This window comes from Mytilus trossulus, unplaced genomic scaffold (assembly GCF_036588685.1).
Source record: "Mytilus trossulus isolate FHL-02 unplaced genomic scaffold, PNRI_Mtr1.1.1.hap1 h1tg000350l__unscaffolded, whole genome shotgun sequence".
NCBI classification, from domain to species: domain Eukaryota; kingdom Metazoa; phylum Mollusca; class Bivalvia; order Mytilida; family Mytilidae; genus Mytilus; species Mytilus trossulus.
The window spans coordinates 449,507-473,210 of NW_026963335.1; the positions used below are offsets into that span (position 1 = coordinate 449,507).

Consider the following 23,704-nt stretch of genomic DNA (forward strand, 5'->3'; position numbering starts at 1 on the left):
CCTTTTAATTTTAAAAAGACAAATAATTGTGAACACTTCACGGAAAAGTGAGGATTGATATTTGGTTGCTTAACGTCCAGTTGCCAATACTTCATTCATTTTTCTAATGTCAGGAACTATGCCATTTATCAATATTTCGATTAAATAATTAATCTTATAGAATTAATACTTAAAAGTTTATTTAGAGTAACCATATGCCGGATGAACAAAAAGTGTGCCATTTATTGAAAAACATATGGTTTGGTATAACAAGAAAACTCCTCTAGTGTTCTAAACATTTCTCACATAACCCCTCCCCCCAAACCCCCACTTAAAGTTCTGGATCCGCGCCTGCCCATAGTGCTTATTACATTATAAAATAAAATGGTATTCATCTTCAACTGTTGAAATACATATGAATTGTTAAAAAAAAAGCATTGACACCAGTTTAAAGTTATCGTTCATAGAAGACAGTTATGATTTATTTTATAATTCTCTTTTTAAAACGTAAAATAATTTTACCTCTTGGAGTTTTTCTATATTACTTCTGTAATCGGATTTTGAAGAACCCCATGGACACCACATACTCTCAAATGTCTTTCAAGGAATAATGATAGTATGTGAACTCTTGTGTTGTTAGTAAGGAAATGAAATATCAAAAGCCTTTGTTTCTCAATTTGTATCTCAAAATAGAGTTCGTTAATTAAAAAAAAAGCTTGCATAGCAATTTCCTTAAAAACTAAATATATATAACAAAGGCAAAGTTTTAAAACACAAAATTTATTTTTTCTTTTTCTTTTATAAACTTGAAATTATACCACGCTAAACCGTTAGGTTAACAACCATTGATTAATCAATAAGTAACGATCACAAGACAATTGTTTATTGGATTAGGTTGATTGAACATGACGATTCGGGAATCTGCAATAAACCGTTGGTCACGTGGCGAGTGGCACGCGTTTATTAAAAAGTCATTTAACTTCAAAATTACAAAATCTATTGATACTTAACTTTATAGATATGAGGTTTTTAATCATATCCTCTTATATTCATGCTCGCTGTGATCTTAAAACATCGTTTTAGTGTCCTTAATGCAAAAACTTTCTTCTTAGTGCACTAAGAAGTCTTTTGCGGTATTTCTACACACCGAAATATATGGCCTTATTATTGGTAATATACCATATTAGTGTCACTAATGGCTTAACGTGTTACCAAATTAAAAAGAAGAAATAGGCTCAAAACCGCATTTTTAACGTTAGATTTTTTTTTTTCAATCCCAAAATAGAGAAGAGGTCCGGTATACAGACTAATTAAAAAGTCAAGAAGAGAAGTTTAACTTTTAACTGTTTCTTGACGCATGCAAAAAAAATGCAGTACCTGGTTACAGATGTCTCTGGTTATTGACAAATAATCATCTTTCGATTAAATGATTTTAAATCTATATGGTCAGCGTCTTAATTTTAAAAGTTATAAAATCTAAATGTGAAGTGATCTAAGACCATCTAAAATGTTCAATATTAATGAGTATTTTCGCTGTGAAATGAATCTAAGGTCGTCTAAAAGTATATACATGTGTATTTGACCCGACTACTGACTACATAGTAAACTATTCTTTATGTATGTATAAGGGGGTCTGAGCGGGACTCGGGATTGTCGAGGCGTATTTTTTGTAAACGTGACACATGAAAGTCAAATTATGAGGGAGGGTAGGAGGGGTACTGATTCCGAAATCCCCAGCTGAAAAACACGAAATCCCGAAATCCCGGGCTTAAAAACACGAAATCCCGAGGTCCCGAAATTAAACACCCGATCCCGGAGTCCCGACAAAGGTCCTATATATCCTCCCTCAAATTATTGTGCCGTGAAAACGCGAAATGAAGTTTAGCGGGCATACCCGTAGCCAGGGGGGTTCGGACGACCCCCCTTGAAAACTAATAGGCACTGTTACAGTCGATGTTCTGTTCGAATTGTGACTGTTAAAGTCGAGTTTGTGAGTCAAACGAACCCCCCTTTGGAAATTCCTGGCTACGGGCCTGGCGGGACATGGGAAATTACAAAAATATCAGAATTGTTCACTTATATAGTGTAAGCGTAATGGCATCATGCGGGAATCGAAAAAAATAAATAGTAACTAAGCGGGATCCGTGAACAGAACCCCCAATGAGACCCCCATTAGTTATGGCTTATTTTGATCTTTTTAGTTCGTTTCTTTCCCCTACATTACTTGACCGTTTTTGTAAAACAACAGCACTCGAGGTCTGACAATATTTTACCAAGAAATGCACAAAATATTCAAAAAGAAGGCCTAGAAAATTTAAATATTGGTATGCACACATACTCCCCTGTCAGCAAAGACAATTATATTTTTGTAAACGCGCCAAACTCGATTCTAATATTTATAATAGAACTGAAAAGAAAATTGAAATGGAAATGGGGAATGTATCAAAGAGATAACAACATGACCAAAGAGCAGATAACAGCCATAGGTCACCAATGGGTCTTCATTGCAACGAGAAAATCCCAAAACCTGAGACTGGGGTGGATCCTGAGTCATATAAAGGGGTTCCTAACCCAGGACAAATTTGGGGGGGGGGGGAGGGAGGGGGTGTCAAACTACATGTCCCCATTCAAATGCATTGATCGTCCAGTAAAGAAAGGGGGGGGGGTTCCAACATGTCCAACCCTCAGCCCCCCTGGATCCGTGCCTGTGAGGCATGCTTTAGCTTGCCATTAAACAAAATTGTATACTAGTTGAGTGATAATGGACGTCATACTAAACTCTTCAATACAAAAAAAAGAAACTAAAATAAAAATCATACAAAGGTCACAAAGGCCATAACTTCTGGCTCCTGAATAAGAAAAAGTTCAAAATGCAGTGGGGATAAAAGCCTTTACTGTAAATTCTTGAAATTACAATTATATAAATCATCTCGCATCTTTGTGCATTTCTTGAAATTGGTCATATTAATAAATGCATGCAATATTTTCAGAAAATTTCAATATATAGGCTTTTAAAAGTCAATCTTGTGCATGATTATCAATGATTATACCCGTACAATTAACACATGTGGTTCTCAAAACTCAAAGGTGTCTATGCTATTTATGACAACTTTTTATACCCCCGCTTTCAAAAAAGGGGGGTATACTGTTTTACCTCTGTCTGTCAGTCCTTCCGTCAGTCAGTCAGTCCGTCCCATGAATATTTTTCGTCGCATTTTTCTCAGGAACTACAATACAAGGATTTCTGAAATTTAGTTTTTAGGGTTTATCTATAAAGTCATTTATACCGTGTGATGCGTTTTCAGATTGATCACTAGTCAACTTCCTGTTAACCGAACACTTGTATGATTTTACACATGATAGCCAAGTTGAAAATTTTCGTCACATTTTTCTCAGGAACTACAATACAAGGATTTCTGAAATTTGGTTTCAGGATTTATATAAGTCAGCTATACCGTGTGATGCGTTTTCAGATTCATCACTCGACAACTTCCTGTTTACCGAAAACTTGCATATTTTTACACTAGTATTTATATTATCCACTTGCGGCGGGGGTATCAATAGTGAGCAGTAGCTCGCAGTTTCGCTTGTTAATCAAGTCTGTATAAATTTACAAAATATGTTTAGAACTATATGGTTTTTAGGTTTTTAAGCATAGATATAGTAGGTCAGGATCTGTGAACTCTCACTGACTGACTAAGCACATTAATTCAACACTAGTTGTTTGGTGATGTTGGTGTTGCTTAGTGTTTTGTATTGTTTTGTTTTTCTTTTCTGCATCTTATGCTTTGCCTTGGCATTGTCAGTTTCTCTTTTATTGCCTTTGTTTTTTTTGTTATTTTAAATAACAAGTCACATATAATCATGATAATTAAGGTCCTTTTTAATTTTTAGGGATTTAAAATTTTTATTCATGAAAGGGGGGATTTTCCAGTACGTATACTATTAATAATGCTTTGAGCAATTTTCATGAAACTTGGTGAATTATTTTTGTATAACATAAACATGATAATTTTCCTTTTAATTTAAAAAAAAAATCTGATTTATGTCATTGTACTATCGTGACTTGGGATTAGGATAGTCTCAAGAATGCTTTCACAAATTTTTATGAAACTTTGGTGAATTGTTTTTATATCTTGACATAAACACCCTTTTTATTATTATGACCCAAAGTGGAGGGGGCATAATGTTTAACACTTGATCGTTTGTCCGTCTGTCCCAAAGTTGTTTTTTGTTCTCTTACATTACTTTAGTTTGCCTCAACCAAATTCAATTAAACTTTTACAAAAGCTTGTTATCACAATACCCAGATCAAGTTTGAATTTTGGTGATGTCAGTGTTACTGTACTAGAGTATCAGAGTTATGCCCCTTTAGAAATGGGGAAAATATGCTGAATTTTTGGTTTCCTGTTTTCTAAACTTTAGTTTGTCTCAACCAAATGTTATGAAATCAATACCTTGCTTATCACCACAAAATACAGATTAAGTTTGAATTTTGGTAGTGTCTCTTTTACTAAATTCTATAGTTATGTTCTTTAGAAATGGAAAAAATTGTTTCGACCTTCTAACTTAAGTTTCCCTCAACCAAATTTTATTAAACTTTAAAACAATACTTTTTATCACAATTTTAATCAGATCAATTTCAAATTTTGGTAGTAAAACTTTTACCGTTCTTCAGTTATGTTCCTTTAAAACTTTGAATAATATGCAATTGGAGTATCATTCCCTATTTATCATGTATATTTTTTTATAAGATGCAGAGTTAAGGAACTTTAGTTGTTGCAAAGTTATTTAAAATTTGTCCATTTTCAAAATCTTTGAAAGGTTTTAGAAATGTATTTGTTAAAAAAATCGCAGCCTTAAACTTATATTCACTTGAGAGATCTATAAATTGAGCCAAATTATATACATGTTTTATGTCAATGAATACCACTGTTTGTGCATGTTTTGTTTTTTTTGGAGGGCTGGGGTCTTATTTGCGCAGTGCTCATAGTTTTTTCAGTTGATCAATAAAATTCATTTAAAGCTAAAAGACCAGCTATAAGGGCAAGAAGCTTATCAAGCACTCATGGTTTAGATTTTTATTAAACACACATTAATATACATATAAATGTACATTAAACAGAAACAAATATTGATGCAAGATGTCATTCAACTTTTACTCTTTTATGTATAGGACAAGAACTATAGAAGATACAGAGAAATAATATACAGCAGAAATGATAGGCAATGTAAAATTTGCAGAAGCCAACTAAACCTAAATGGTAAGGCACCTTTTAATTTTAAAAAGTTATTGAACTTGAAAGATGATTACTAGTATCATGATTACTATAAAAATTCAAAGATGTGGTATATTGAATATGAAAACTATCATGGCTTTGAGAAAGCAATTGTAGGCCTGTGATGACCTTCAATAATGAGAAAATCCATACCCTATACTATAGTCAAAGTAGGCAGCTATAAAAGACCTAAAGATGAAACATTGAAACAATCCAAACTGTAAAACTAATCATGCAAATTGCCTAGTTTATAACAAAATAAATTACAAAAAATAAATATGACCGGTATGAATCAACAACAACCACTAAATTTTAGTGTCAGACTAAACTGACAAAAGCTACAGGCTCTGAACTTTGGACAGGCACAATAGGAATATGGCAAGGTTATATAAAAATAAGATGTGGTATGATTGCCAATAAGACAACTCTCCAGCAGACAACCAATGATGTAAATTTCCTGCAAACATGGACTTGACTACTCTAAATTAACTAATTTTTCGTGAATACTTTATTTGGCATTTTATACTTTCTAGTCTACATCGCAGTTATTTATTTTTCTCGAGTTCAAGTTTACTTAATGTATTTTAATAAGGAAAGATACACATGAAAAACATTTATTGCTGTTTCTCTCTCCATTTATAACATTTTATTTGTTTATTTTGTGTATTTATAGGTGATCAGACATCTTGGTTTTCATGACCAATAGGTCATTACTGAAGAGGAAACTTAAAGTTGAAATTTATTTACATAGTGCATAATTGGATTAATTTGAAATGGAATGTGTGCTTTCCTGCAAAAAAGAAATAGGAAATTTCAACATTATCACATGATAATGACCATATAAAACAAAATGGAGTTCTATCATAGTTACACAAAAACACTATTGCATAAAAGCAACAACATATCTTAATCAAAAGAAAGGAGAATGCAGAACAAATACTATTTTGTTGTTGAAAAAAGGAACACCAGTTTGATCCACTCATTTACATTGCTCCCTCATATCAAATATACAGAAGAAGATCATTGAAGAACAATTTGCAAAAATGATTTCTCTTAGAATTGAAGGGAATTGTTTAGTGAATGGAATAATGTATTCACTGAATTCTTACATAGTGGATTGAATAACTGTACACAAGCTGAAACAGAAGAAATTCTAATTTAAAATAACACGAAAAGTGTTTTATATTTTATTATTTAATCTGCAAATATATAAACAAATTCTTTAGAACACCACAAATGATATAATGACATTCAAATTGGTTGCTTATTAATGTATCGCATTGAAACATTTACAAAGAAAACAGAAGCATTTGCTCAAAAAAAATTATAAATCAAAGTTAAATTTATATAAAAAGTATAAACAATACCTAGATCTAAACAGTCAGACTGTATTATTTTCAATGTCATTTAAATGTTGAGTCAAACATTTATTAAAGTTTTAAATATCATTTGCATCAATTATACAGTCTTTTAATAATTATATTCATACTGTTTGTATACATGGTGTAGTGAAGAAATGTTTAACAAGTAAAAATAAGGAAAAACATTTCCTTAATGGAAATTTGATGTTCAGAAATTTCCTTAGAGGAAATTTGAAGAACAATGATTTCCTTAGAGGAAAGTTGTTGTCTTGAATTTTCCTCCAAGGAAAATGTGAAGCTACAAATTTCCTCACAGGAAAAAGTATTTCCTGAAAGGAAAATTTGAAGCTGCAAATTTCCTCGAAGGAAAATTTGAAGCTGCAAATTTCCTCTAAGGAAAAAGAATTTCCTCTAAGGAAAAATAATTTCCTCTAAGGAAAAATAATTTCCTCTAAGGAAAAATAATTTCCTCTAAGGAAAAATAATTTCCTTTAAGGAAATATTATTTCCTCAAAGGAAATAATTATGCAGCAAATTCCCTAAGGGAAATCCTTTTCCCTTGAGGAAAAAACAATTTCCCTTGAGGAAAAATCTTTTTCCTTCAGGGAAATTTGATTTCCCTTGAGGAAAAGTACTTTTCCTCTGAGGAAATTGTTGAAAAAAGGGGCATAACTTTTTCAACAGTGGTGCTAGAGCCAAAATTTTTAGGACAAATACCAGGGAACCAATACCAACCAAGTTATTAACTTTGTTTTTACTTAACTCCAAAAATTAAGGTGACAACTTTTGCACTCAGCGGAATTGCAAACTTGTCCCGGAGACTGTTATAAGAAGATTTTCGCGTCTTCATTCCTGGTTTAAAGTTGGTGCTGTAACTTTAGATGAGATGAAAGGATTTATATCAGTAATATTTAACATGGGCCTCATACGTAAACCATCCATTACAGAATATTGGAACACCAAATTTAAAAGTCAGGATACTGTTTGGTTTCGTAACATGTTTTCTAGAAATCGATTTCAGAGCATTTTGAAATTTTTTCATATCGTAGATAATAATACAATACCGAATCGGAACGACGATAATTATTCACCTACATCAACATTTCAGTGCTTTGTTGATCTTTTTAATCGACAGTCGAAACACCATTACATTCCAAAACAGAACCTAAGTATTGACGAAAGCTTAATCGCATCTAAAGGCCGGTCATCAATAATACAATATATTTCTTCAAAAGCGGCAAAATTTGGAGTCAAACTTTGGGTATTAGCCGAGGCCGTCAGTGGCTATATTTGTCAAATCAGTGTTTACAAAGGCAAACAATATGACCCAACACCACAAGGAATGTTACAGGGTGCTTACGTAGTCAACAAACTGTTAGATGCCGCAGGATTGTTTAACAAAGCTTATCATTTATTTACTGACAGTTTTTTCTCCTCAATTAATCTGGCTAAAGAGCTTTTAGCAAAAGGAACATTGTTCACTGGAACATTACGCGCTAATCGGCAAATGCCAAACACAATCAAGAATCCTGTTTTGCAGGAAAAGGAGAGCATTTATATTAGACAAGGAAGAATTCTGTTATGTGCATATAAAGAAAGGAATGGTCGAAAACCAGTTAGAATCATATCCTCTTTTTCTAAAGCAGCACACAAGAAAATGATAAACCGGCTTTGATTTGCTCGTATAATAAATTTATGGGGGCGTAGATTTGGCTGACATGATGACAGAGAGTTACAATGATGGACGAAAAACTTTAAAGGTTTGGAAAAAGGTTGTTTTTAATCTTATGCACCGTATGGTAATAAATGCATACATTATTTATAAAGAAAACACTTCCGATAATCCGAAATTGTCGAGACTATCCTTCACACAAAGACTGATAGAGGATCTCGCTAAAAATCACATGGTGCTAAGAAACGAAAACCAAGACGACAATAGACAAAATAAGAACAAAAGCGGGATCAGAAAGTTGCCCGGTCACAGAGAAAAAGATTGCGATGTATGTTCAGACAGAAATGGTTACGGGGGTCGAAGGAGGAGTAGGACTGTATGTCGAGTTTGCGGAAAAGGTGTTCACCGGGAATGTAAAGGCAACCATTTATGTGTTGAATCATGATTAAAATACATTTTTTGTTTCTTATCAAATGTTTTTATTTTATAGCAGGTGTTCAGACAACCCACTACAATTACATAAATTAGTCATGTATATTGCATCGAATTCTCATCCCTCAAATAAAGATGTCTCTGTACCAGGAGCATGACAAGCACTTTTGAAATTACCCTATTTGACCTATTTCTTGATGGTATTTGTTTTTTTTTAAATTGATTTTAATCGGTCATTCTATTTGGATTGGAATTCGCTCATTGAATGTTTTATGCTTTTTGTATTGTTTGATTTCGATTCAGCGTACTTCTGAAGAATCATTATTCCATAAAAGTTGCGCATGCAGTGCATCAAAATTGGTTTTTCGACTGCTATCATTATTTAGTGAAACTGTAATATTTCTTTGATTTTTTTTTTTATACAATACAAAAAAGAAAAATCAGCAGAAAATCCACACAAATTAAAACAAATTAAAAATTGCATAAAAGTATGGCCAACGCGGCTTAATGAAAAATTGAAAGCACTTTTCATGCAACTTAGCAACGTGCCGTAGCCCCTCCCACAGTACACAAAAAAAGCGACGTCACTGAAACCTATTGTTCGACGTCAAGAAAAAAAACATCGGCCGAAAATCGGCCCGTGGCAGTCAACGTAGTTTATACAAATCGGCCTAAAATCGGCCCATGGCACAGAAAACGTTAAAAAAAAGACTATAATTAGGTCACATTAACCTACATACATGTATTTAAAAAACACATTTCAGATTGTTCCTATTACAACTGCAACTTTGTAAATTTTCAGGTATATTTGACAAAGGACAATTCATTTTCAACATGGATGAAACAGGATTTGGAAAATCCACTGTCACACTGATAGATAAAGTTTGTACACCAAAATCATCCCATTCTTATACAAAAATGGTAACAACTTCAAAGCACACAACAGCTGCTGTATGTACATCAGCTGATGGGAATGTTCTGCCAACTATGGTTATATATGAAAAGTCTTTCCCTAGTGGTGCATATAGAAGAGGTAACTTCCAATATATTAATGAAAAAAATATATATTTCTCCTATATCATGTATTATATATATAAATTTTCTTCACTTAATTTCTGTTTAAACTGATATAAATAAATATAGATATAGTTACGGACTGGTTTAGATGAATTTTAATGATAATTTACTTATATGTCTTCTATGTATAAAAAAATGGGCTTGTATACCTCATTTGAGCATCGTTTGTTTACGTTTCCTTGTTGTGATGTTTTTCGGTATCAGAAGCGTGTATTTTCCCGTAAATTGCTTAAATTATAACGTCATCATTCTATGACGTCGGGTACTTCATTCATAAAAAAACATATGACGTGGAAGTACGATCGGAACATATTTTACCACGGGTGTGTACTCAAAGCGTTTGAAGGACGTCATGTTAGAATTTTACTTATTCCACCTTGTTCAATTCAATGCAGGAAAGGGTTTTATGTTAAAATTTGTAAAACACTATCACAAATTGTCTAAAACTTATTTGATCAATAAAGTTTGATTATATAATATGAGGCAGGCATTACCTGTGAATGGGGACGAAGTCTGTATAAATTATTTTTTTGTAACTTAAGGGGGTACAGAACACCTAAGAAAAGATAACTCTTACTCATAGTCTGATTCTTTGCTGCGTTTTAAAATTATGTGCAATAAGCAAGCTTTTAAAAGATCATGATAAGAATGTTTACATTATTGCTAAGACCTGCTGAATACAGAATACCTGCTGTACACCCTTTGTTATTCATTTAATCTTTAAAAATCATTTAAAGTTAATCATTTTCAATAAATGAACCATCAATGAGACATAATAGGAACATTTCAAAGTGAAATAAATTTACCAAAAGAAAACAAGGACGTTAGAAAAGGAGGGAAACAGAAAGAGAAGGGACCATAACTGTTTTCGTTTTTTACTTGGCAATGCCTAACGTGACGGTACCCAAATTGCCCCTATTTTGACAGTTTTTTCACCTACGTTTTTTTTATCATCCAGAAATAAATGTCCTTAATGTGTTTATTTTGTAGCCCTATCCTTCTTTATTATATAGGTACACCAATTTGATTTTTAATCCATATGGAATCATAGAAAAATTGGTCTAAACTGACCTCCAAACCATCAATTATTCTGAAGTGAGGAGTACCCAAATTGCATCCATGTTGTCAAAAGTCTAATAACAGAGCATTTGATTAATTTCTTTAAATATTTTGAACATTTGGATATTAGTCCATGCTTTCTATTATTATTTTTTAAGAATTGATACTTGTAACATATTGTATTTGCTCCTTTTAAAAAGATGACGTTTTGATTACGTCGCATGGCGACGTTTCAGTACATTTTGCTTTTTCAGTAAACACTTCATTTGTTGATAAATACTGTGAACGTTCTGTGCATATTTAAATAGTTTTACCTACTTTGAAAGATGTGCATAATATCAAATAATAAAAATACAAATTGTTTAGTCTTTAGGAAATCTTGTAAGATTTCCGTTGCTATTTTTGCTAAATAGGTGCAATTTGGGTACTAGGTGCAATTTGGATACCCTTACGTTACATGTATGTCTGAAATAAAATAAAATTTAGTGCAAAAAGACTAAGGATGCTACCATTTGATTTTAAAAGGGGGAGGGCTAGGATTTATAAAACTTTGTCCTGCATTTTGTTTTATAGTTGAACTCATCATTATATTGTCCTGCATTTTTTTATTTTTTATTCTTTACTGACCTGTATTTTTCATTAGTTTACTGAAATTGTTTTCATAAATTGTCATCCTGTTATGCTAAATTACTGATCCTGCCTTTGTTTCTTCCAAAGCCTGTCTTGCCTTTTTCAAATTTCATCCAAGCCCTCTCCTCAAATGAGGGTGGATAGGGCCTTTATCAAGACTCCGGGATCGACTGTTTCTAAGGTCAAGATTTAGGGATTGACCCTTTCGAGATCCAAAAATTCTTTTTTCGAATATCGGGATGTCGGGATTTAAATTTATTTAAATTTGGGACCTCAGGATTTCGTGTTTTTAAGCCGGGATTTCGGGATCAGGACCCCTCCTACCCTCCTCTAAAATGGTAGGTCCCTCCGACAATAAAATTTTAACCCAAAAAATAAGAATCCCTGGACAATTACACAATGCTTATGTTCGTAGATCTTCTTATCAAATTGATTAAATCAAAACTGAATTGACTTCTCATATTTTTTTTTTGTTAAACGAAACTAGTATTTCTAAATAAAATACACTATATGGCCTTAGTAATACATGAAGTAATGTAAAAAAGATTACGAATAATTCATGATTTTATAATTGCTGTCATATTATTTAAAGTGCAATTGAATATTTTATTGAATGATTTATATTCATGTAAAAATTTTAGAGATATCCAGAGGGATAATCAACCACCAGTGCATCATTAACATGTCACGGAACAAGGCAAAAAGAAGGAAAAAACATCTCATTCAGTCCAAAAAACACAACATATATTTTTGCTTTCTTAATTCATCTGAATAAAAAAAAACTATATCTTTCTAGTATCTTTTTCCAACCTTTATCTCGACATGTGTAGAAAATTAACGGGTGTCTTCTATTCCGTCCGCAATTTTAGGGAAAGTAAAGTCTATATTTAGAATCATAGTTGAAACTGAAACTACACATGTATGATATAAATAGAACATGTTATTTTCGCTTTATCAAATTTCAATTTCGAATGGATAGCAAAATTTGTTATTTTCTTTTGTTGCTCCATTGTCATGTTTGTGTATCTTTCCGATTTTTTTTTATCAAATGAAATTTTGAAATAAATATATAAAGAAAGTACGTGTGGTGTTATTGCAAGGGACAATTGAAAATGTTTATTTTCAAGTCTCAATTCAAGATTATTACTGAATAGAGTCATGTATCATTCTCTATCATAATAAGGGGCCCAGAAATAATGTGAAACTTGTTACTGTCGTGCTTTTAACTAAAAATCAGTTGTATCTATTTGTCATATAAACCTCTGCAGAAATACTAAAACAAGGTCTATGTTTAACGAACCTGATTTAACAGTAAAAGGATTTTGCACAGTCAGCTCTATTTCATCTCTCATAAGCCGTAATTCTTTGCACCAATGGTTTTGACGTTATGTTTTGAATCGTATATTTTTTTAATCTGGCCAAACGACCAATAAATTGAAATCCTGATCATGTAAAGCATCTGCCAACTTTAAAGCTTTTGCCTATGTATCATGTGTATTTTTGGTGTGTCATGCTTTTAATTTCAACAGCTCGTATCTCAAATCAAAAATCAATTACATCCTTTTGTTCCCCCTGCAACTGATTGTCGGTTTGGGGGGGGGGGGGGGGTACCCCTGTCCGTCTGTCCCATTATTGGTATATAGTTATTTGGCATAACTCCTCCTATTGTTTGATTCCTAGTAAGTTTTCACTTAGCTGTCAGTTGAGTATTTAAGTACATACACTGCGTTTCAATAGATACGATTCCCTTTTCAAACAATTGTATGTGACTACATGTCCATTTATATGTATTCCGTGTGCATTGAATGGCTTTAAATGTCATAAAATATGTCTATATTGTTGAATGGTCGATTAAAGCTTGTGTTATATGATTTTTTGAAATAAATATGAATTTATAACTACATGAAAGTTAGGGCCTGTACATGTGTTTCTTACCAAAAAAGCACAATTATCGTCCTTAAGAGTTCAAGGTCATATGAAGGTTAAAATTTTTAGAAGGCACTTCACCTCATGATGATACATTTGTACATACACATGCCAAAGATGTAAGGCCTAGGTCAAAAGGCAAAGAAGTTATGGCCTACATGGTTGTGTTTTTCACGGAAAAACACCAATAAAGTTGACCTTGAGGTCACATTTGAAGGTCACACAAAGGTCATCATGATGCAAGACACTTAAACCTGTGATGAAATATCCACATGCCAAATAGCTACGGTCTAGTTTAAAAGACGAACAAAATTATGGCCATTATGTACTTTTTGAATAGATTTTGCTCTTATTTTATGAACCAATTTGAGGGTGGGGCCTAATTTAAACTTAAATTCCAAAAATTCTAACGGTTAAATTTTAAAAAACAAATTGCAAGAACAACCGACTAGTATAGCACTCCAAATGATTAGTTTTATGAAAAAATTAAACGACACATTTTTTTCAATAAAAAAAATCTTTTTCAAATACAAGAAGCACAGCATTCACTTTTCGGGGCTGATTCTGATACCCCCTATTAAAGTTCTGGCAAATATTTTAAACCGGAATACAAAACTTACAAGAAGGGGATATCAGTGAACTAATTTTCTCCTCAGCTATCAATATTAGCTATGCTATAATCAATTTAGGATTATTTTATTTTTTTAACAAATTCAACCCTATACCCATATTTCAGAAACTTCCAATTCTTGCCGATACTAGTATGTAAAAGATGCCATATTTGAATTGCCAAATCTTTTAACCCTATGGTTCAAATCTTTTAAAATTTTTACAAGATGTTTAGGTTGGCCTAGTTTATCAATGAAAAAAAATTAAGAAAAATTAAACGACAGGAATTTTATGGGGTTTAGTGTTGGGTACCCCTAAAATATTTGTTAAAAAAAAGAAACGGAAATACCGTAACGTTTCCTATTTTGGTTCTGTTATTAGGGATTTTAGTTGTGACGTTAATTAAGTTATGACGTCATATGCAATGTAAACAAAGAACGTTTTTTCATATCAAGGAATTATTAAAAATGAAATTGGTATTGCGTTCCTTCCTATTTATACTAGACTGATAAATATAAATTTTACTCAAAGATTCATACAAACAAAACCGGAAAAAGGAAGTACATTGTAGATTTCTGCGCAGGTCCGGGATTTCAAAACGGCGACAAAAAAAAATTGAACGATTTTGAGTTCATTAGTACAATGAAAAATTCGGGAAATTTTCCCGATTTTTTTTTTTTATTGAATTTTCTACTGTTATTGGGGACTTCATCCCCATATTAACAAAATTTAGACTATATAGATTTATTATATATTAACATATGATTAAAAGCATCTTGTTTTATTTAATTTCAAGAAGATTCATCGATTTAAGAAAAGACAATCACAACGAACAAAGTAGTGCGAATAGGACACACGATTGATTTGTTGAACAGATAACCTTTGGTAATTTTTTCCTTCTTTTTATTCTGCTTCCAAATTAACGCATTGTTGGTAAGCGAAATGTTGCAATATATTAGAATTCAAGCAATACTTACAGTTTTATAAAAAAAAATGTAAATCAACACCGGCACCAGAAAAGTATAAAAAAAAACTATTCTAGTATTCTATTTTATGAGGCGAATTCTCGATTTGCACTATGTACACAGGGGGAAATTTGGGTTGTTTATTTAATTCTTGATTAACTATTTTGTCCAAGAATAAATGATGTGGCTAAGACATCAACACTAGGTAAAACATTTACTTCAAATGAACGATATAGAAATTGCTTTTTGGCAAAACAAAAAGACAAAGACAAAGCAAAACAAAAATATCATGTGAAGAGCGTGTTTTTACACATAATAGACAGTACATATATTTAAGTAATAGTATAATCTATATACGTTCCATTGTCGCAATCTTACGGTGTTTATATATCTCAACTTGTTTCATTCACTCGTGTATGTAACAATGTTTTAGATTTTAACGAGAGAAGTTAATGTTTTACTGAAAAATTATTACATCAGGGTTCTCGATATCACAAACTAGTCAAAACATTTACTAAATTGTATAAAGACAACATTCGTAAATATAGCTCAACATGCAGACTTCTTATACGTTCAGGTATTTCACATCCAATATATTTTGGAAATATTCTTTAGAAAGCACAAAAATGTCAGTATTCACCGCAGAACCTTTGAGTAGACGTATTAAGAAGGGATATAGTTACGACACTGTTGTCAGGACATTGAAGATTGCATATTTCAGTGTTAATATTGATTCACTTAATACAGGGCCTTTGCATCGGAACTAAACACATTTATTTAAAAAAACAGTTGTTGGCATGGCACGGGCTATGTTCTTCTCATATATGTTATGATGGTATGATACTAAACCCCTCAAGGGAAGGAGTGTGTCTGATATTCATATGATTAAGACATAATCTTTCAATCAGTTTAATTGAAGTCTGGAGCTGGCATGTAAGTTAACTGCTAGACGTAGTCTAATGTTATTTATGTATGATTGTCATTTTGTTTAGTTTCTTTTGTTACATCTTTTGACATCAGACTCGGACTTCTCTTGAACTGAATTCTAATTTGCGTACTGTTATGCGTTTACTTTTCTGCATTGTCTAGAGGTATAGGGTGAGGATTTTATCTCATAATCATGTTTCTTGTGTACAATTTGGAGTTTAGCATGGCGTTCATTATCACTAAACTAGTATATAGATTTGTTTACGGGCCAGCTGAAGGACGCCTCCGGTTGTGGGAATTTCTCGCTGCATTGAAGACCTGTTGGTGACCTTCTGCTGTTGTCTGCTCTATTTTCGGGTTGTTGTCTCTTTGACACATTCCCCATTTCCATTCTAAATTTAATGATAATTACAATGTTTGCAGTAACGAGCATCCAAGAAAATCTGTGTACGCTAGCACTTCAATTCGATTGCTGCGTGCATTCCTAAAATAGACAAAAACACTGCCACTATAGTTTAAGCATAGGTAAGGACAGGTGTGTATGTTAAAGTCGTCAGATACAGAAATAGGAACAGGTGATATTATTTACAATCAGACAACACTGCATGCAAAATACTCTTACTGTAAAATATAAGGGTATACATTGTACATCACTTTCAAAAGACACAAATCTGTCAAATGTAAGGTTTTGACGGGTGATTTTCACAATTGCTTTAAATTTAAAACGTTTTCTTTTGTATTCAACTCTGCAAATCCAGCCAAATAACATCGTTATGACTTGAAGTATTTTCACTTATTTTTTTCAATATAAACGTTTTAATAGAATGACGTCGACATATCAAGCCAAAATTAATTTCTTTTCATCTGAAATATAATATAGCAGTAAGTTGTTACAGTTTGATAGTCCTTCTAAAGTAATTTTTATACGTGTCAAACTGCAAATGATAGATAAATCTACACATTGTTTTTTATGGCCCCGCAACGAAGTCCCTAGTCAGTAATTCCGAAATTCCGTCATGCCGTCATTCCACAACAAACCATTATACGGAGTTTTTTCTAAACGCCTTCATATATTGGGCTGAAGTTTGGTATGTGAGTCAACCATAATGAGTTGCAGATAAGTTCAAGTTTCGTCCGCTCCGCTAATGTTTGCCGAAATTACGGGCTTTGAACTTTGATAAATTGTCAATAAGCATAGTCATTCGGACTTTTTTTTCTAAACTCTTTCAGATATTGGGATGATTTTTGGTATGTGAGTTAACCAAGATGAGTTACAGATCAAGTTTCAGTTTTGTTCCGCTTGGCTAATTTTTGTCGAAATTACCGGCTATGGACTTTGATAAATTGTTGACAATCACAGTTATACAGACTTTTCTTCTAAATACTTTTAGGTATTGAGCTGATTTTTGGTATGCGAGTTTCTCATGATGAGTTACAGATCAAGATTAAGTTTCGTTCTGCTCTGCTAATATTTGCCAAAATTATTGAAAATTGTTGAAAATCAGTTATACAGACTTTATTTCTATACGCCTCCAGATTTTCAACTGATTTTTGATTTGTGAGACTACCATTATGTTTGTGTCCACATGTGTAATTGAAATTGCAGATTTTCAAACTTTTGGAGACGGGGCCATTCGTGTCGCTTTGACACATCTAGTTAGGCCGTGTTCACATTGACCTAAACTCGGTGTTGTGTAAGTGTAACTCGCACATAAACTAAACATAATTACGTTCCCATTGATAAAACTCAATGTTTACATGTAGTTTAAATCATGTTTTGTCTACACGCAGTCGATAGTCGATGTAGGCCTTGTGTAGGTTCAGTGTACACAAAACTAGACATTCCGAACTGTAATTTTTCCATTTAAAAAGAAACGATTTTTATATAAAATTGATACTTATAACACTTATTAATAAAGTTCTTTACAGAAATATTTGTCTAAACTTGATATATTTATTTGTTATAAAACACTTAACGTAGCATAAACCCCTTATCAAGACTCATTCATCATCATTGCCGAACACATTATTCATTTGAAAAGGTCTTCCCGAATCGAGTGGACGAACACACTGACAGAAATATTTGCCACTGGTCTTTACTTAAACAACGGTTTACTCATAAACGCATTACTGAAAAAAGGGTGAGGTTAATTTTTTGTTTGTGTAGAATATCAGATCAGTTAAAATACAATTAGAAATTAAAAAATAATGTCAACTTCTCCTTTTGCCAAAAAAAAACCCAAACTTGTAGAAACAATACCATTTGAAACAATTAGAAAAGATAGAAATGTAGTGATCCTTAACATCGCAATTCTTTTTCTTTGTCATTAATGCGTAGTCGAGGCATCATTAAACTACTGCAAATCATCCAAAATGACTTTCTTAAAGGAGCAACCACTTTACTTTAAAATTAAAAAAAGGGGGGGGGGGGGGGGTCTGAGTCCGAAATTTTTCTCGCGCGAAAATTAATATTCAATTTTTTGGATGGTACCAATTCAATATTTAACCCTATAATGTATGGGGAAACTTTGGATTCAGACTATTTTTTCATTCCAATCATCTGTATGAACCGATTTCTTTTTTAATCAAAGTGTGGGAAAATCCATCCCCCCTTTTTAAAGTCTAATGGTCGTTCCCTAACTGCTAGAAAAGTTGTTTGAAAATTTGAGTTCGGTTCTACGTAATGAACATTTAAATGACATATAGTTTACAAGTGTGAACAAATCTTGTGTACAGGTTACTAAACAAGGTGTATAGATGTGGACAAATCTTATGTGAAACTAGTGTAGATTACATTAAACCACATGTAAACATGTTTACTGTACACGACGTTTGGTGTGAACACGGCCTTAGTCAATTGTTTTGAAATAAACATTATAACTATGTTATGATTTTGTTACAATCTTAGAGTATAGACGTTACGCACAGTGTTCGGTTTAGTTAAATGGTAACGTTACTTGTCGTAGTTTTTAATTATTTTCATCCGACTTCTGTACAAAACGCCAAAGCTTTGCACTGTATTTAATACAGCTGGCATTAAAATGTTTAACTTCTTATTTAGGACAAAATAGACTGTAAAAATGACTGATTATACATTTTGGACAAATAAACTTTATTTCCTCATAATCTTAATGAAAATAAATATTTCAAGTATTTGTCACTGCCCATTGTATGTCAATTGTTGCAAAATGCGTATATCCGCTATGATGCCCAACAAGTATCTTATTATAGGCTAGGCATGTACATCGTGTGGAAACAGCCAGTATCAAGGCTGTTTAGTACTTTAAAAGTATAAATGTTATCAACTGCCTTTAACTGTAGTTTTCGAACTATAAATAGCGAATAATTTTATGGTCTTTTTATCCGTACTATCAACATCCCAAATATGTTTCTTTCAAGAAGATTATAATGTGTGTGGATGCGTGGAAATGCATTTTAGTGTATACAACAAACATTCGTTCAAGCAGGCACATACATGTTTATAGGTTCCAAAGTCGAAAAGTTACGCCTTTACGATCAGCACATAATTAACAACAATATGATTAAAGTCAAATTTTCTTGGTGATTTATTACCTTTTCAGAGAAATTATTAAAAAATTATTTTTTTTATTATCTCCATATTAAATGCTCTTATGACACAAAATAGCTTAATTTCAGTTAATGGAAAATAGACTTATATACATGTATAAATTTCGTTAAATTTCATACGTTCCGTGCAAAAATCGTTCAATTTGGACGTGGTAACATTTTGAGGAGACACGGACAACTTCACGGAAATTGGTGAAAAATTTAGCGTTTCCTTAACATTGAAGGCTTAAACAAATCTTCAAAAAAAAAATCATTTCAGTAGTTACATTTGTTTTCATAGTTCATTTGTCTGTCACAAATTTAAAATAGCATAAATTATTATGGTACTGAAAATTCTTGAACAAAGGCTGGTAACATTTAAGGGAAACACGGAAAAAACTGGAAAAAAATAAAACGAGAAAAGCTGTGTTAATAAAAACGTGTTCGTAAAGTTCAATAAAATAACATTTACATGAAGAGGTGGTGAACTGTTTTCTATAATTCATGTGAAAATATTGTAATATCGAAGTGCTTGCTTTCATTTTTGTATACTCGAATTTTCAAATCTTGCAGCTTTAGTTTATGGAATTCAGGGGCGGATCCAGGATTTTTATTTAGGGGGGGGGGGGGCGCAAATTTGGGAGGTATTTTTAGGTAAAATTATTGAAATATTCTTCTTAAGGGTTGAAAGTAGATAGTTCGAACTATTGTGTGTTAAAATAAGCCAGGAATTCAAGTTTAAAGCTGAAACAGCCTTACTCCACACATGACAACAATCTTCAGATAGACGGGCGGACAGACGGACGCAAAGTGAGACGAGACAGATCACAATTGCTCACCTAACCAATATATTTTTCAAACGAAAAGTTCTACTTTTACCAGCGATTTTTAATTGTCCTTTCATACTATCTGTTTTTTTATTTTTTTTATTTTCGGAGGTCGTGCCAGACTGTGTTCGCCACAAACAACTAAAATCAGAATGAGATGCATTTACGCAGATATTTTTATTTACTTGGGATCCCAAGCATACGGTAATACGGTACAGAATTCGGCTAAATATTTAGGTTGCAAGGGAGAAATAAATATAGACACAGAGATACAAATTAATAAACTAACCTTTCGCTTAAAACAGTATTTCTTTCATTACGTGTCATGATGAAATTGTGAAAGTGATTAATAGGGATGTTTTGGAACTTCGATTATCAAACAAATTGATTATAAAAACCGCAAACACAATGTTATAGCTATTTTTACTTTAACAGCTAAAAACCTATTATATCTGTCATCAAACGCAGCTCCGCGTTTGACACATTCCTTTCAAATTATTGATAGAACTTTGATAAAGCGTAGGTCAGTTGATTAGTAATCACATTGATTCTGTGAAACTGACTGTTTTATATATACTTTAAAAGTTAAAAAAGATTGAATGGTCTCTTCTGATACTGAAATATGTTGAAGTCAACCCATGCTTTGCAAATTTTAGGGGGGGGCGCCCGCCCGCCACGCCCCCGCCTAAATCCGCCCCTGTGAATTTCGAAAATGGCCGCCAGATTGCGAACTGACATGATATTTATCGTGACCTTTTCACATCATGAACATGATCATATTATATCTCACATGTACAAATTCACAGGAATCCATTCAGCAGTTTGGGTTTTTCGGCTTCGTTTATATTTGGATGGTCAGTTATTGTTGTTACGATTAAAATGACGAATCAAGACAAGACTATTTTTAAAATAATACGCAGAAATGATTTGTATTTGTAGACCGAATACCGTGCGTAACGTCACAATGAACATAAATATACAAACAGCGGTGATACTGTAATTTTTTTTTTATACGAATTAAGGTGGTACGTATACCCAACACTTTAACTAAAATTAATTTGGCTCGTTTAATTTTCATAAAATTTTGACAAAGTATTTACTTTGACCCTTTGACAAAAATATAAAAAATTTGAACCAACCGTAAAAAAATTTGGGCTTTTTTTTTAGGGTGGTTCGGGTGCCTGAAACGGGAGGAGCTTTTTCCAGCATTACCATCTATGATAAAAAATAAAAAAAATAACAGAAATGCGTTTTTTTTATTAACTAGCCTAGTAAGTGAATAATCAAGTTTCAATTTTAACGTTAATCTATGTTGGTCAACTAATACTTTCCGATTCTCCTGTGACCTGTACTATCGAAAAGCTTCAACACACGTTCTTATGTATATATATAGATGTATGTCCAACAGCAAGTTATAAGCTTTTAAAAGACGAGCATCAATAAGAATATATTTATTATACATAATCATTAACCATAAGAATAGGTACAGAGAAAAATAGACCAACATTGTTACTTAACCGGATTTTTGACGTTCTAATGTCACAAGTGATCACAAGTTATCTGTAAACATTCCGCTGGAAGACCTACCTGGACACATTATTATGCTGGAAAACCTATACCTAGACACATTATTCAATTTCTATCAATTTTTAAGTCATTGGTCTGACCTACCGGGGTTCGAACCCACGACCTACAGCACTAGAATCAATGGAACACGCTTGCATACAACCAGACAATGATGATCATTAACAGAAAAAGAAACATGAAAAAAAAATATATATATTTCATACTTTTATTAAAGATAAATCAAAATCAAAAATTGCCTTATACATTAAAGACTTCCATAGAAAAGGCGCTTCATGATTTTGTTTAAATTAATTATGAATAATTATTATATTTTTGGCCAAGGAATTATAACTATTTTAACTATATAGCGTTATCGATTTAAAAATAAACCAAGGAAAGTAATAAGCCAGCATACTTATAGGGGGTGTTTATACTCATGAGTTACCTTTTTCATATTTTTTCTCTTTAAAGAACCCATCTTCAACCAGTTTTGTAAAGACATTAAGATTTGTTTCCATTTTTTTTTTTTTATTTGTATTCGGAACACTGTTTTTTTTTTTACCGTCATCGCTTTGGTAAAAGCTGCAATCGCTGCTGCAGATTGGACATATTGTATGTAGTAGTGTGCTGGTAGATAATTTGAAACGCGAAACTCGCATATTGATAATGTAAAATATATAATTAAAAAAAATGACACTTTAAAAGTTTGGTCGTCGTTTCAAAAGTGAGGCATTTGCCTCATTTGCCTCCATTACGCTACGGCCCTGCCTTCTAATCAATATAAGTATATAACGTCGGCGAACTACTGTTGTCTACATGTATTCTTCTATTCCTAGCAAAAATATCGAGATGATGTTGTTTTGATATGTACACGTAGATAGGATACTTACAAATATAGAAGGTTCGGATTCTGTTGACAATTCAAAGAGCTGAGATTTCGTAAAAGCTGGTTATTAAAGTGGCTGAAATATAATAATGAAATATAATAATCATTCTAATGCAATTTGGATGTAACAATTTTTTTCATTGGCTAAAAGTTGCCATCAAATCCACAATTGACCTTGCGTAACTAAGGAAGGACCCGCCATTTTGAATTAATGAATCAACAAATGTTCGATAACTACTAACTAATCGAAAATAAAACAACACCTACCTCGAATTCGCCGTTTTAATTTAATTTTATCCGAATTTGAAGCGTACAGGTAACGTAATAACGTCCAGTTTGTAAGTTTTTATTTGTTTGACGTCACGTTTAGCCTTGCCATGTTTGTGTCAAAAGCATTCATGAAGTTTCGCTGATTTTTTTTTTACATATATACATGTACAGACATTTTTTTAAAAAGTGTTATCGTATTTTTTCTTTTTGTAATGCATTAGAATCGGAATAACAGTACTGTAGTTGAAGAGTTGCCACCGTCAATTTTGATTTGACGGTCGCAAATCTCCGTTTTACTGTCTCCGCTACGCGTCGCCAGTAAAACTGCATTTGCGACCGTCAAATCTACAATTGACGGTGGCAACTATTCAACTACAGTACTGTTATTCCTTAAATAAAAAGAATTGCCCTTTGCTATATTGTTATACTATTGTTTGCAGTATTCGCAACAAGATTATTTAAAATTACACTAGTACTTTAAATTTCTGTCAGGAATTGAATATAGTGGGATATCAATTACAGAAGTTGAATATAGTAGGATATTAAGGTAGATCATAAGTATATACTTTTTGAGACAGAATTTTCGATAATTTTTTTTTCAAAAATATATTAAAAAGTACCGGTCATCGTGTTATTTTCAAGCCGTCAGATTTGCCTAAATGTGGCTAGATT

At 32.5% G+C, this 23,704-nt stretch overlaps 1 protein-coding gene and 1 long non-coding RNA gene across 2 annotated transcripts; both read left to right on the forward strand.

The window, feature by feature from the left end:
• The first annotated feature begins 2,209 nt into the window (after positions 1-2,209).
• On the forward strand, positions 2,210-6,636 carry LOC134701853 (uncharacterized). Its single transcript, XR_010104228.1, has 3 exons — positions 2,210-2,303; positions 5,156-5,243; positions 5,932-6,636. It is a non-coding gene; the product is annotated as an uncharacterized LOC134701853 (long non-coding RNA).
• An 899-nt stretch (positions 6,637-7,535) lies between these two features.
• Positions 7,536-8,294, forward strand: LOC134701852 (piggyBac transposable element-derived protein 4-like). Its single transcript, XM_063562971.1, has one exon. The coding sequence runs from the start codon at positions 7,536-7,538 to the stop codon at positions 8,292-8,294; it is 759 nt and encodes a 252-aa protein (XP_063419041.1).
• The last annotated feature ends 15,410 nt before the right edge of the window (positions 8,295-23,704 follow it).

Coding starts and splice junctions, on each gene's coding strand:
- LOC134701852 (XM_063562971.1), top strand. CDS start 7,536: ATGGGCCTCATACGTAAACCATCCATTACAGAATATTGGAACACCAAA.